General features: G+C 35.7%; 1 protein-coding gene across 5 annotated transcripts; it reads left to right on the top strand.

Annotated features, from left to right (window-relative positions):
* The first annotated feature begins 271 nt into the window (after positions 1-271).
* LOC140803523 (uncharacterized) lies at positions 272-13,514 on the top strand. 5 transcript variants are annotated; one of them, XM_073159430.1, is made up of 9 exons: positions 272-725; positions 5,741-5,770; positions 6,397-6,655; positions 6,875-7,057; positions 7,363-7,444; positions 7,560-7,667; positions 12,662-12,823; positions 12,947-13,201; positions 13,309-13,514. In XM_073159430.1, exons 2-8 carry the CDS (start codon positions 5,766-5,768, stop codon positions 13,177-13,179), a joined length of 1,032 nt encoding a protein of 343 aa, XP_073015531.1. In that variant the 5' UTR covers positions 272-725; positions 5,741-5,765; the 3' UTR covers positions 13,180-13,201; positions 13,309-13,514. The 5 variants fall into 5 exon arrangements, with proteins under 5 accessions (XP_073015531.1, XP_073015532.1, XP_073015533.1 ...); XM_073159433.1 differs by lacking the exons at positions 272-725; positions 5,741-5,770 and adding an exon at positions 5,786-5,903 and having other exon boundaries at positions 6,875-6,896; positions 6,978-7,057; XM_073159431.1 differs by lacking the exon at positions 5,741-5,770 and having other exon boundaries at positions 273-725.
* Positions 13,515-13,830: the final 316 nt, after the last annotated feature.

The following is a 13,830-nucleotide window of genomic DNA, read 5'->3' as shown; positions in this document are numbered from 1 at the left end:
TCTATTTTGAGTTTTTTTTTTCTATTTATTTTTAAAATTCATATATCAGAACTATAGTGTAGTCTCTCACTATTTGATATAATTATATTTTGATTTTTATTTAAATATCAATTAAATAAATTATAAAAGACATATATGAGTAGGTTTACCAATGATTATTACGTGGGTTGTTGCTCGATGATTGTAATTAATAATTGATTTTCTGGTCTAAAAATTTCATATTACCAGCTTTTAGAGAAAAAAAAACACATATATAACTAAACCTCGCACTTTTAGCTTCAACCCGCCGCAACCGTGCATCCTTCTCTAGAAAACGCTTCGCGGCGCCCCCAAATTCCGCCGTGCCCTTGTTCGTCCGACCCACCACCGCACTCCCTACTCACCGACAAGCCTTCCAGCACCAAAGCCTCGTCATAAAGCCGTCGCTATTTGCCGTGAAATCAACGGGTCGCGTGTGTTAGCCTTTCGTTCTAATTCGTTGATCTAAATCGTCATTTGGTCTAATCCAACCATCCAAAGCCTTGGTCACTCAACACCCTACATCCTAACTCCGATCTCCACCATCCCCGCCGCCCAGGTTGCCGGGATTTTGGGAGAAACCGTCGCGAATTCTTCGCGCTGAACAAGCAGATTTGGAATTGAAATTTCAGCCTTCGATTTCGATTCCTCTTCAATCCGTTGCATCTCGATTTTGTCCATAAACATTGCTGGATCGACTCAAAGAGGTATAAAGCTCGAACCTCGATTTTACTTTGTTTCGATGTTTATAATAAATTCTTAAAAGTGTCATAGGGGCGTTATAAAATGGTTGGGTAGTGTCGAATTATATTGAATTGATTGAAACATTTATAAAAAAAACACGAGCTGCCTCAATCATGGTTCGCCGGAACGGTTGCGGTGCTTGGAACGGCAACCACCGTTCCAGTTCCAATGTTATTTTGCGGAACGGTTGCGGAACGGTCACGAATTTATAAAAAAAATTAAAAATTTCAGAAATTAATAAAAACAGCACAAATTTGCGACGGTTATATGAAAACTCGTCGCTGATGTTGAATCGGCGACGGTTTAAACCGTTGCTATTAGCGACGGTTACAAACAAAACCGTCGCTAATGCCGTTACCGTTTTTCCCCGGAACTTTGGAACGGCGACCGCCGTTCCCGTTCCGTTTCGGCCGTTCCGACCGCATAACGGCCGTTCCGGCGAACCATGGCCTCAATTTCCAGATTCCACGCAGCAAGTATATGTCAGTTTTTGGGGTTGATTGAGGCTGGTAAAGTTGGTGTTTAAGGTCTGACGAATATTTGATGATGCGTTTTATGATTTCATTGTTGTTGTGTTGTGAGATACTTGGTAATATATTTTATGGTTGTGTTATTTATATTTGGTATTTGGATGTTGGATGTCATATTTTGGGATGTTTAATGATGTGCTAAGTTTAGGTTTGTTGATTTGGTTATTTTTGAATAAAATTATACTTTTCTGTCTTAGTTTAACATTAATTTATAGAGATACATTCTAGTGTATGCTTGGGCTCGATTATATCTTTAACGAGCTCGAATCAAGCTAGAATTTGAGCTCTATTGCATGCTTAATGAGCTTGAAAAGGAACCGAGCTTTGACGCTTTGAATCGCAAGATTTAGCAAGTCATTTCTAGCCAAATTCATATCACAAGATCAATCAAAAATACCTAATATGGTATGAACGATGAGAAAACAAAGGTATAAGGTGTGCCTTTGTATCTAAATGCTTGAAAACTACACAAACGATGCGACAGATGAACACCGGAGGGACGGGAAGACGTTTCTTATGAAATCTCCTTGAAAAACCGGCCAAATTTATGCTATGTGTGTGTGCTGTGGTGAGGGAGTGGGGGGGAAGACGTTTCTTATGAAATCTCCTTGAAAAACCGGCCAAATTTATGCTATGTGTGTGTGCTGTGGTGAGGGAGTGGGGGAGGGAGCTAGGGTTTTTGAGTGAAAATAATGAGAGAAAAGGCCCTAAATTCTACTATGTAAAGGAGTAGCAACTTAGGCCCACAATCCTATTAAAAAAGGCCCAATAGGTCCCATAACATGCACGTAAAATATTTTGATTTGATAAGCTTTCAAAAATATTACCCGATTCCTCAAAAAGTCCTTAATTTTTCCAAAAATCGATTATCGGTTTAAAATATGACTCGACATGTAAAAATATCCTAAAACACCCTATTTTCTAAAAATTTCATATTACCAGCTTTTAGGGAAAAAAACACATATATAACAAAACCTCGCACTTTTAGCTTCAACCTGCCGCAACCGTGCATCCTTCTCTAGAAAACGCTTCGCGCCCCCCAATTTCCGCCGTGCCCTTGTTCGTCCGACCCACCACCACACTCCCTACTCACCGACAAGCCTTCCAGCACCAAAGCCTCGTCATAAAGCCGTCACTATCATCAGAATATTTCCGTGAAATCAACGGGTCGCGTGTGTTAGCCTTTCGTTCGAATTCGTTGATCTAAATCGTCATTTGGTCCTAATCCAACCATCCAAAGCCTTGGTCACTCAACACCCTACATCATAACACCGATCTCCACCATCCCCGCCGCCCAGGTTGCCGGGATTTTGGGAGAAACCGTCGCGTATTCGCGCTGAACAAGCAGATTTGGAATTGAAATTTCAGCCTTCGATTTCGATGCGTTATAAAATGGTTGGGTAGTGTCGAATTATATTGAATTGATTGAAAACTTTTTTGAAAAAAAACACGAGCTGCCTCAATTTTCAGATTCCACGCAGCAAGTATGTGTCAGTTTTTGGGGTTGAGTGAGGCTGGTAAAGTTGGTGTTTAAGGTCTGACGAATATTTGATGATGCGTTTTATGATTTCATTGTTGTTGTGTTGTGAGATACTTGGTAATATATTTTATGGTGGTGTTATTTATATTTGGTATTTGGATGTTGGATGTAGTATTTTGGGATGTTTAATGATGTGCTAAGTTTAGGTTTGTTGATTTGGTTGTTTTTGAATAAAATTACACTTTTCTGTCTTAGTTTAACATTAATTTATAGAGATACATTCTAGTGTATGCTTGAGCTCGATTATATATTTAACGAGCTCGAATCAAGCTAGAATTTGAGCTCTATTGCATGCTTAATGAGCTTGAAAAAGAACCGAGCTCTGACGCTTCGAATCGCAAGATTTAGCAAGTCATGTCTAGCCAAATTCATATCACACGATCAATCAAAAATACGTAATATGGTATGAACGATGAGAAAACAAAGGTATAAGGTGTGCCTTTGTATCTAAACGCTTGAAAACTACACAAACGATGCGGCAGATGAACACCGGAGGGACGGGACGACGTTTCTTATGAAATCTCCTTGAAAAACCGGCCAAATTTATGCTATGTGTGTGTGCTGTCGTGAGGGAGTGGGGGAGTGAGCTAGGGTTTTTGAGTGAAAATAATGAGAGAAAAAGGCCCTAAATTCTACTATGTAAAGGAGTAGCAACTGAGGCCCACAATCCTATTAAAACAGGCGCAATAGGTCCCATAACACGCACGTAAAATATTTTGTTTTGATAAGTTTTCAAAAATATTATCTGATCCCTCAAAAAGTCCTTAATTTTGCCAAAAATCGATTATCGGTTTAAAATATGACTCGACATGTAAAAATATCCTAAAACACCCTATTTTCAAAAATTTAATATTAATTACATTATATATTAAATAATTAAAAATAATTATTTAAAAAAAACATTTTCCTTAAACAGTCTCTAGTCTTTGTTTCTCGTTCGAGCATCGGATGATACTAAAAGTCCTATTTCATGCAATCTAGTAAATCATTCAATATAAATATATAATCATGTCTTAAACATGTATTTAAAACAATTAATTAAACATTTTCTACTATCCTAGATTCGCATGCAGTTGGATTACGTTATCGCATTTTGGACCTTACATAATCTTAATTATACCACATTTTTCCACATTAGTACTGCGGAATAATGGAACGAAGACCAATGACTCGTACATGTGTCCATGACTGTACATCGCAATGAGTATTATTGATACCACAATTAAGCTACTGTGTACCACAAATTAAGACATAAGTACTACATAGTAAGACTATTAAAAGAACGAAGACCACCAACTCATAAATGTGTTTATGGTACCGCGCAATGTGTATTATTGATACCACAAATAAGTTATTGTGTACCAAAAATCAAGGCATTAGTACTACATAGTAAGACCGTTTGTATTGCTGACATACAATAATGAAGACACTCTCATACATGTGTTCATGGTCATTAATAACATATAAGTCACTCAAACATATGTTTTGTAGAGCCCAAATTCAGTACACGTACAACCTATACATTTATTGAAATTAGTTATTTAAGTTAAATTGATTTTTAGCGATGCATGATTTATTCAAATGCATTATTTTTTGAAAGGATTTAAATTAAATTTGAAAAATATTATGAAATTTGTTTGACTTACTGTTAATTTGTTGTAGTATTGTAATTTTGTGTTTATATTTGAAATTATAGCAATGGATAATTGACTTATTATTCAGATTTGGTTGTGCTTGTTTCTGTCGTTCGTGTTGAAATGGTGAGTTGTTTGATTTCAATTTTGTTCTTGGTCTTTAGCGTATTGTATACTTTGGTTCATTGAAATAACGATGATTAAAATTTATTTTCTAATCTAGGAGAAAACATATGTTGTGTTTGTTGGACGTAAACTTGATATTTACGATAGTTGAGATGGAACACATAGTGAAGTGAATAAATTTAGTGGCGCTTCCCACAAATCATATTGGAGCAGGGAAGATGCAATAAAAGATTTTGATGCATATATGAAAAAAACAGTCTACAGCTGCTTACAGTGACAAGAATTGTTTGACTTCAAGCATTTTAACAGCCAAAATTTTGAATCCACCTTTTTCATGTTGCTATGGAATCGTATTACCCAAAATCTGTGCTCAACATTCGTAAACAAACTCTCCAAAGCAGGAATAAGTGAGTTTTAGTAGGTTGACACTTGATTTTATTCTTGGATTCAAGTTAAGCTAACGTACCGGAATTTCTCCTTTCAAAAGTTTATCAAATGTACTTCGAGAAATTAAGCCTAAAATCTTCAATCCACAAATTTCTTGAGCAGCAAATGAGTTGAAGTTGTTGACTATCGGTAGTTAGCATCATCAAATGGCTAGGCTCGCTTTCTCTCAATAGCTTTCCATCTACGAACGACATAGATTCAAATATATTAATATAATGGGATTCAAAATGTCGTGCTGCATTTCAATTTATAATTGCAAAAGCACCTTCATATCTTTTTCCACTTCCTGGGAACATATGAAACCATCAATGATCAAACCGCCAGATTTATTATGTACTTAGATCTTCAGAAGAGAAATCTGATTCACTAATAGAGAGCCTACATACTGAACCTTGGTGCTCTTCATTGTATTCATTTGTTCCACTTAGTATTGATCTGTTCAATTATGTGTCCCATTACCTGATTCATATTGTGAAAGAATTTGCAGTGTACTTGATCAAATTTAACTTTTCATGTGATAAATCGTGTAACATTATGTGGAGAATGCATTATGTATTACCTTGATTAATTGATCACTATCTTCCATTTGTTCGTTAATAATATTGTATATATGGATATTAATAATCGTATATTTTGATACTGAATCAATCAATTGGTTGTGTCATGAGGGTCTACAGATTGAATTTTCTTTTTTCATTTAGGGAAACACTGCTAGGGAATTCGCAAATGAGGTGGACAACCTGGTGAAATGACCATCACATTTAAATATAAGTGTTGGGAACTACTGTTTTATCTTTGATAAACTTGAACATGATATACAATGGTGGTCGCTACATCTTACCAAATGCTGAACATGGTGGATAAGTTAAACACTAGATTCTTCCTTTGTTATCATTTTGGATCGTGTGCAAAGAATAAAAAGTCTACTTTTCTATATCCTGGATGTTGTTTCTTAATCCTGTCTCTTTTTGTTCCCCAAATCTAATATAACAATTTCAACGTTGCACTCCTTTAGCTTGTTTAGGTGGATCGGATCTTCATGAAGTTGACCTGAAAAGTTTTTATGTTTATATCCTATATCAGCCCCATATTCTTTTTGTTTCTGAAATCCTGCTTAGGTACTTGAATATTATACACTGACAACAGAGGTTTCCCATATTTTTTTTATTTTTTGGAGAATAAAAGGTTTACATCCAATTTCCATTCTGAGGACTTTCACTGCCATGCTGCCACTTCTTTTCTCTTCTCGCACATTCCTTCCTCCACAGTCCATCTCTTCGACTTACCTTTTATAATCTAATATGTGTGGCCTCAAGATACTATTTCCGTGTCATTGATTTTGTTTTCACTTTGCTAGAAATCAACCTCTTAGCTCGAAAATGAAGGCGATGGTCGTTAAAAAATGCTGGTTTTCAAGTATTTTGGAGCAGCGAGAAGTTAAAATGCCTGAAATTAAGGACCACGAAGTGTTGATCAAGGTGTGGGCCGTTGGTGTCAATAGAGATGACATAATTGATGTGGCTACAAGTGTTGATGGTGTCTGCCCAGGCCTTGAATGCTCTGGAATAATTGAAGCAGTTGGAAGAAATGTCAGTTGTTGGAAAGTTGGAGAAAGGGTAATAGATAGCCATCTCCCCGAAGAAATGCATTATAGCATGATAAATTATTTGTTTTCTCCTGCCTTCCTTTTTACCCTTATGCTGACTGTTGGAGGAAGTTTTTTATTTAAAATATAATATATACATGTGTTATATATATATATATATATATATATATATATATTGAACTTAAGCATTGACAATTTGCAATGAATTAAATACAATTTTGAATTTCAGGTTTGTGCCATTCTTGAGGGAGGTGGGTATGCTGAACACGTGGCTGTACCAGCAAATTTTCTTCTTCCATTACCCGAGGATATTGATTTAGATGATGCTGCAGGCCTACCTTATGCATCATGCCTCTCACTATTAGCGTTATTAAAACTGAATGAAACCAAGACGCCTAACAAAACTATTTTGGTGAGAACCGAGACTACAAGTTACCGAATGATGATCTAAACGAGTTTATTTTAAAAAGTGAAAAAGTGATTTTGATTCCATGTTTCTGTTTTGCACTTGTTTATACCTAAATTTCGAAGTGAATGACAACAATAGTTTTATAATTTTTTTTTTGTCATCGAGTAATGTGCTTTCTTAAGAGATAACTTCAAGTTGTTTCGCAGTTTGTATTTGTTTAGAATATTAGAGTTTTTTTCTCTATATTTTCTTTTTTTTTGTTACAAATTATCAAAGTCATAACTAATTTAGAGTCCAATAATATTTAGATTCGTGAAGGCTCCAACGGGATTGGCACATTGGCTATACAATATGCAAAGTACATGGGCTTCAAAGTTATTGCCTCCACAGGTGAGATTGTTTACTGCATTGTAATCTTAAGCCCATTCTCCTTTCCGCGACAATTTATAATGTCTTAATTGTCTATATTATTGTATATGCTCATTCTTGTTGATGATATCCTAAGGAAGTAGCGACAGGTTTGCAATTTGTCATCATTACGGTGCTGATTTTTGTGTTGATCACACATTGACAAACTTTGCAAGGACCGTTATCGAAAAAGCTAGACGTATAGGTAAGGTTGCATCTATCCTTTATTGAAAGATTTGATGCTTTGCAATTTGCATGATATTTTTTATTCTTTATCCCCCATCAGAATTTATTAAGCACCATGATGTGGTAGGCCATAAAACATGGCACAAGTTTACAAGTTTCCATTTAATTTGATTCCCAAGTTTCCAAATTAGTGTCGTTTTAATTTTGGTATTATAACTTTCTATATTTTAATTATTTCCAAATTTTAGTTGAATTGCTACTCTACATATAGATCTAGTACTTTATTTTTTTAAACATTAATAGTATTTCAGTTTCATATCTTCTCTCAATTAAGTAGAGTTTTTATTGTTTCTTCTGAAACATCCCTTCTGCCACACCAAAATTGGCATAAGAGATCTGGATTTTTATTTAAATTTAATGGTTGAGAATGATTCTAGTGGGAAAGACTCAACAACTGCTCAATGCAGTTGATGACACGCTTTGCAAGCTAACACAGATGATGGCTGTGATCATCTGTGTTGACTACAGAACTGAGATGGACGTAGGGCCAGAGTAGCAGACCTAACTATTGGCATGCCGGAAAATAACGACTCTAGGGACAATGGACGCGCGGTGATCGGCGTCCAGCAACATCCCTGGCACGCAAATCTGGAATTTAAAAACCTTAGGAGCAACAATTTCATAGATCCAAACCCACCCTAACTCCACAAATCTGGCTCAAATTAACCTAGGATCCACGACAGGGCGGGGCAGCCATGGGCGATCATCAGCGCCATCGATAGGGGCTACATAGCTATGAATCCCGCAGAACAGCAAGCCGATCACGATTTTGCAAAAAATATACCACTTCTGACACGGACTGTGCAGTGAAACTTTCGGAGGCATGATGGTATCCTATTTTTAGGTTCACGAAGGGATGTGGGAGCTTTTGATGCACAAGGTGAAAATATTTGTTCTTTTCATAGACGAGTCCAACACAATTATCGGGTTTACAATCAGTGTAAAAAGTAATGAGGAATTTAAGATGAAGGATTTGCATTGCTTCGACGTATGATGACATATCGAGGATTTTCTCTATTTGTCTTGATTCGTTGTATGAAATTTTCTTTCCTACAATTTGGATATTCCTGAAGAGAGACTATCGAAACTAGTAGCCGACAAGTTGAAAGGGGGATCATCGGCTTGGCTTGGTGGCAACAATTACAATATAATCGAAAACTATTGGAAAATGTGTTTGCATGGTTCGGATATCGAGTACCCAACCCAATCGGGGGGTTAATTTGTCAAACGATTGGGTCAGTTAATTTTTCAACATGTCTTGTTAGGGTAAAAACACAAACCCGACTTTTTAATTAGGGGATTGGTGTCGGGTGATAAATTTATGCCTGTTCGGATTCGGGCACCCACATATTAATTAAATTATGCATTATAAGTATCATAGATATTTCACTCAACATGGTTCTTCGTTATTTCATTGTGGTGTAGAGCTAGGGTTTGTGAAGCACTTGAGCTCTTCTCCAACATTGAAGTCGACTTAGTGGCCTGTGAAGTACTGAAGATCTCCTCGAATAAAAGTGCGGCCAATTGTACCTCAACAGTTTCATGGCCGCTGCCTTGAGATCTGTGACTATAGAAAATTCCAGCTGGCTTTTCCAGCGACTTACCGTGTTCTCCATAGGGCTCCAGAAGCATCAAGAAATTTTCGGGTACGAAATCGGGTAGCTAAGATTTCGGTTCGGGTAATTTAAATTACTACCCGAAAACCAGACCCCACCAAAACCCGACCGATGCCCACCCCTATGCACATGGACAAAGATGAAGAGGTTGCTTCAACAACGTTTCCTTTCCCCGGATTATGACTATTTCCTCTACCAACAATATCAAAATTATCGACTAGGGAACCCATGTTAACGCAGAGGAATTTTATTGATAGAATGCCAGGTTAATTTGTCTGAGATAGAAGATAGATTAATTGCTTGTTGTATTGGTGGATTAAAGCTTGACTATTCAAGATTAGTTGGCTTTCCAAGGAATTTGGATTGTGACCGCTGCTATTAATCTGGTAATGAAAATTAAAATCAAAATGACAGATCTACTGGGAGATCTCAAAATAGCGTTTTGATGACCAACTCAAGAGATTCTACCTACTCCCAGGGAGCCAACAGTTGCAGGAAGCAACAAAAACCATTATAAACGCCCCTTCTCCCTTGGTTCCTATTTGAGGCGAAACTTATCCGCAATACAACCTAAGAAATCAGAAACCACTTGCTAATAATGGCCCTTGCGAACACCTTAATCTTGGAAAATGTTTTTGATGCAACCAAACTGGTCACCTCTCAAATAATTGCCCAAATAGGCGATCAATTAATTATATGGGAGATGGTCAAGAAGATATTAATGAAGGTGGTGATTTGAAGAAGTAGAATGTATTGTTCAACGTTTTTTGCAAACCAAGAAAATGGAAAAGGACTCTCAACGACATAAAATATTCCGTACTCGAGGTATTTAAAAATAAAGTATGATCACTGATAGTGGCAGTAGGAAGAATGTGCTCTCGAAGTATTAATGACTTGAAGATGAAAAAACATCCATCACCTTGCAACCTTATAGCTGATAGTGGGATGTAAAGTATAATTTATTTTTTAGCGGACATTGTGGAAATTGTTCGACACTTCAATGAAATGTAGTGGTACAAGTCATCCACAGATGGATGGGATTACTGAAGTGACTAATGTACACTTGGCAATATGATAGAGCCTTGTGTGGAGAAAAACTGAAGCTATGGGATACTGCACTTCTCAGTATTGTCAACAAAATCAGACTACTCATACGGATTTTCTGATTCTAGAATTTTTCAAAAGATCTTGGTCAAATTCCTAAAAAGTTTGAAGCCAAAATTTCCATTTTGGAAACTCAAAAGATATGTCAGGTATTACACCTTGGCAGAATTGTTGAATGTTCTACCGACACAAAAGTGAAGGAGACTTGTGAGGCAAGAAGCATCTACCGAGGGTGCTTTTCGAGCCAAATCAAACAACAATCTTGATGACAAGAACAAGAAAAAATATAGCAACACTCGAGTCTTTCCTCCTTGTACCTACTGCAAAAAAACAATCATCCACAAAATAAGTGTTGGTGGAGTCCATATGCAAGATGTCAGAAGTCTGGTCATTTAGGGCGAGTGGAGGATATGAAAAATTCAACAAGAAGCAACATTTATTGAAGATCAACCTCATGAGGAGGAGTTGTTTGTGGCATCACGCTTTGCCATGAATAACTCCACAGAAAGTTTTCTTATAGACAGTATTTGGACAAATCGCATGACTCGTAATTGAGAGCTCTTCAAAGAGCTTAACAAGACTGTTGTTTCTAAATTTAGGATTGGAAACAAACAATACATTGAAGTAAAACGCAAGTGAACTATAGCAATGGAAGGGCACTGATGTGTGAAAGTAATTTATGATGTTTTATATGTTCCTGAAATTAATCAAAACCTTTCGAGTGTTACTCAGTTGTCAGAAAAAGGCTACAAGGTGCTTTTTGAAGATAAAAATTGTGATAAAAAATGCAAAAGACATAAGAGGTTACTTAAAGTGAAAATGCAAGGCAAAAGTTGTCTTGGATTTAATGAATAGGGAGCATTCTGCTATATCGTCAGTGAATAAAAATAATTTTGTTAAAAGTTTGGCTAAATCAGAGGAGGAGGATACAAATATGTTGCCTATCAATATGGGAAACAAACAAGGCTTCCTTTTCAACAAAACAAGGCCTGGAGGCCTACATAGAAGCTACAATTGACCCACGCAGATGTAGGAGGACCAAAGACAGGACCAAACACTCATCGACAAAATGGTATTGTTGAGAAGAAAAAGATAATTATGGAGATGAAAAGGTATAGACATTGTGCTAGGGGAATTCATCACCACACAGCAAAAATAATTCGTAGATATGTTAAGGGCACAGTTATTTGTGGCCAATCGACACAAACATCCAGACATCATCAATATACCGTGCACGATCAAAGACAAGCTTTTTCATATATTGATGGCTTCAACATTGGAAAAGAAAATGCAGTATGCAGCTTCAGAGTGTTGATTGGGATGACTCAAGAAGCTTATTTTTAATTTTATCTATTATTATTTTAGGATGATGATTATATCTTTATTATATTTTTTAGGAATCTAGTTATCTTCAACTAGCAGTAGATTTTATGTAGTTTCTTGGTTGTGTTATATAAGTAAACAATTTGTTGCTTAATAAAATAATAATCTTTGCATTCTCAAAATATTTCTTTCTCCAATACAGCTGGTATGAACATCCCCAATACTTTCAATGTCTGAGATATCTTTGAGTACTTTCCACCAGACAAATTTTCTTTGCACCTTCAAAACTCAAGGACAAGTTTTTTTTCAAGGGAAGGAGATTGGTGTAGCACAAGTTTCATAAGTTTCCAAATGATTTTACTTGAATTAGAATTTTCTATGTATGTCTATTACTTGTAAAGAAAATTCATTCAAACATTAATAATATTTCAGTTTCATATTTTTTCTCTCAATTAAGTTGTGTTTTTATGATTTCTTTTGACACACCAATTCTGCTTCAGAAACTTTATCTGTTTAGACAATCAGTAAATCTAATGGTTTTTTGAATGAAAATAGATGTTCCATATTGTTGATATCATTTTGTCGGTAAAAGAAAGGGTAATGACTATTGTCCTCTTTATCACTTTGTTGGTAAAGAATGAATGATTTCTGTTGTCCTTGCTATCACCTTTATCTTAAAATATTCGTAACTTAATTAAGTCCTATCGTGTGAGATCCAAATGGAGTTTGTATAGAAGCATTTCTGATTGGCCTCTTTGTTTGACAAATTAATAACTTAATTAAGTCCTTCTATTGCTTCTATACCGTGTACGCTGGTAATTATGTTAACATTTTCTTATCAAATAGCATGTCAAGTGTAACAAATTGTGGAGGCATTTTTTTTTCACTTGGTTGAAATTCATCTTTTCAGGTGTTGATTTGGTTCTTGATTACGGAGCTTCCAATCTTCAGAGTAATATTGAGTGCTGTCGTATCATGGGTAAGGTTAAGATTGTCATTGTGGATTTGCATGGAATGGAATCTAGTAACATAGATCTCTCTATACTACAACGAAAGCAGGTTGAAATTAAAGGTAAAAATCATCAGCTTCATTGTAATAGTGCTCTTGTAGTTGGCTTAAAACCCTCATCCCCAATTATTATTTTTTATTTTTTAGTGTACAGTTTATTATTATTGTAGTTATTACTATTTGCAGTTTTCGATCTACGATCTAAAGATTTGGGTTATAAAGCTTCTGTGATTACTGAAATTAGAACTCATTTGTGGCCTGCCGTTCTTCAACAAAAAGTTGTTCCCGCAATTGAGTACCGTTTTCCAGTGACTGAATATCAAAAAGCTATGAACATTTTAAGGAAAGATGACAGTGCTGGGAAGATTATTCTGTGTATGAATTTCGGGCAGGACAGTGACAGTCTTAAAATGGACTGAATGAATAATTTTATATCACAATGTAAGGAAATTATACTTTTTTCTTCCTTGTTTTTAATTATCTTTCATCTAAACTGGGAACGATCTTATCTCACAGTTTTTAATGGGTTTAATTTTAATTAATTCCAGGTGCTTTGTTTACAAGGGAGACAGCGACTGAACCCACCCTAAACCCATCCCATTCTTTGGGTATCTTTCCGTCACATTTTGGTCTTTGTAGCTACTAGTATTTGTATAATTTGATTTATATTTTGTGAAATTCAGATCAATAGTGCATCCATGTGCTTTATGGAAACGTTTTACAGTGATTTGTTGATGTTCGTGATAATCTTAAATGCATCTTTAAATAATTTTTTTACGAAAAAGAAAAAAATAAGCCAAAAGTACTTACTAAAATAAATCTTTAATTCATCATATATAAAAAGTATATTGTGAAAATCTATATTTGACGATCGATTTTGAACATGTATTCCAGTGTTCCCCCCAGCATAACTTGTATCACATAGATTAAAAACATCCAACTAACAAGTTTTAGGTGCTGAAATGTACCATTTAAATTGTCCTCAAAATTTTTTTCGAAATCTTAAATTTCCTCATCAAAAGAAATGAAATTCAAGTGTTATTTACAAATGTTTTCTGCTAAAAATATTC

The sequence above is a fragment of the Primulina eburnea genome, chromosome 10 (assembly GCF_022965805.1).
Source record: "Primulina eburnea isolate SZY01 chromosome 10, ASM2296580v1, whole genome shotgun sequence".
Taxonomy (NCBI): Eukaryota; Viridiplantae; Streptophyta; class Magnoliopsida; order Lamiales; family Gesneriaceae; genus Primulina; species Primulina eburnea.
Note: the sequence above shows the minus strand (reverse complement) of the source record. Positions and strands in the feature narration are given on the sequence as shown.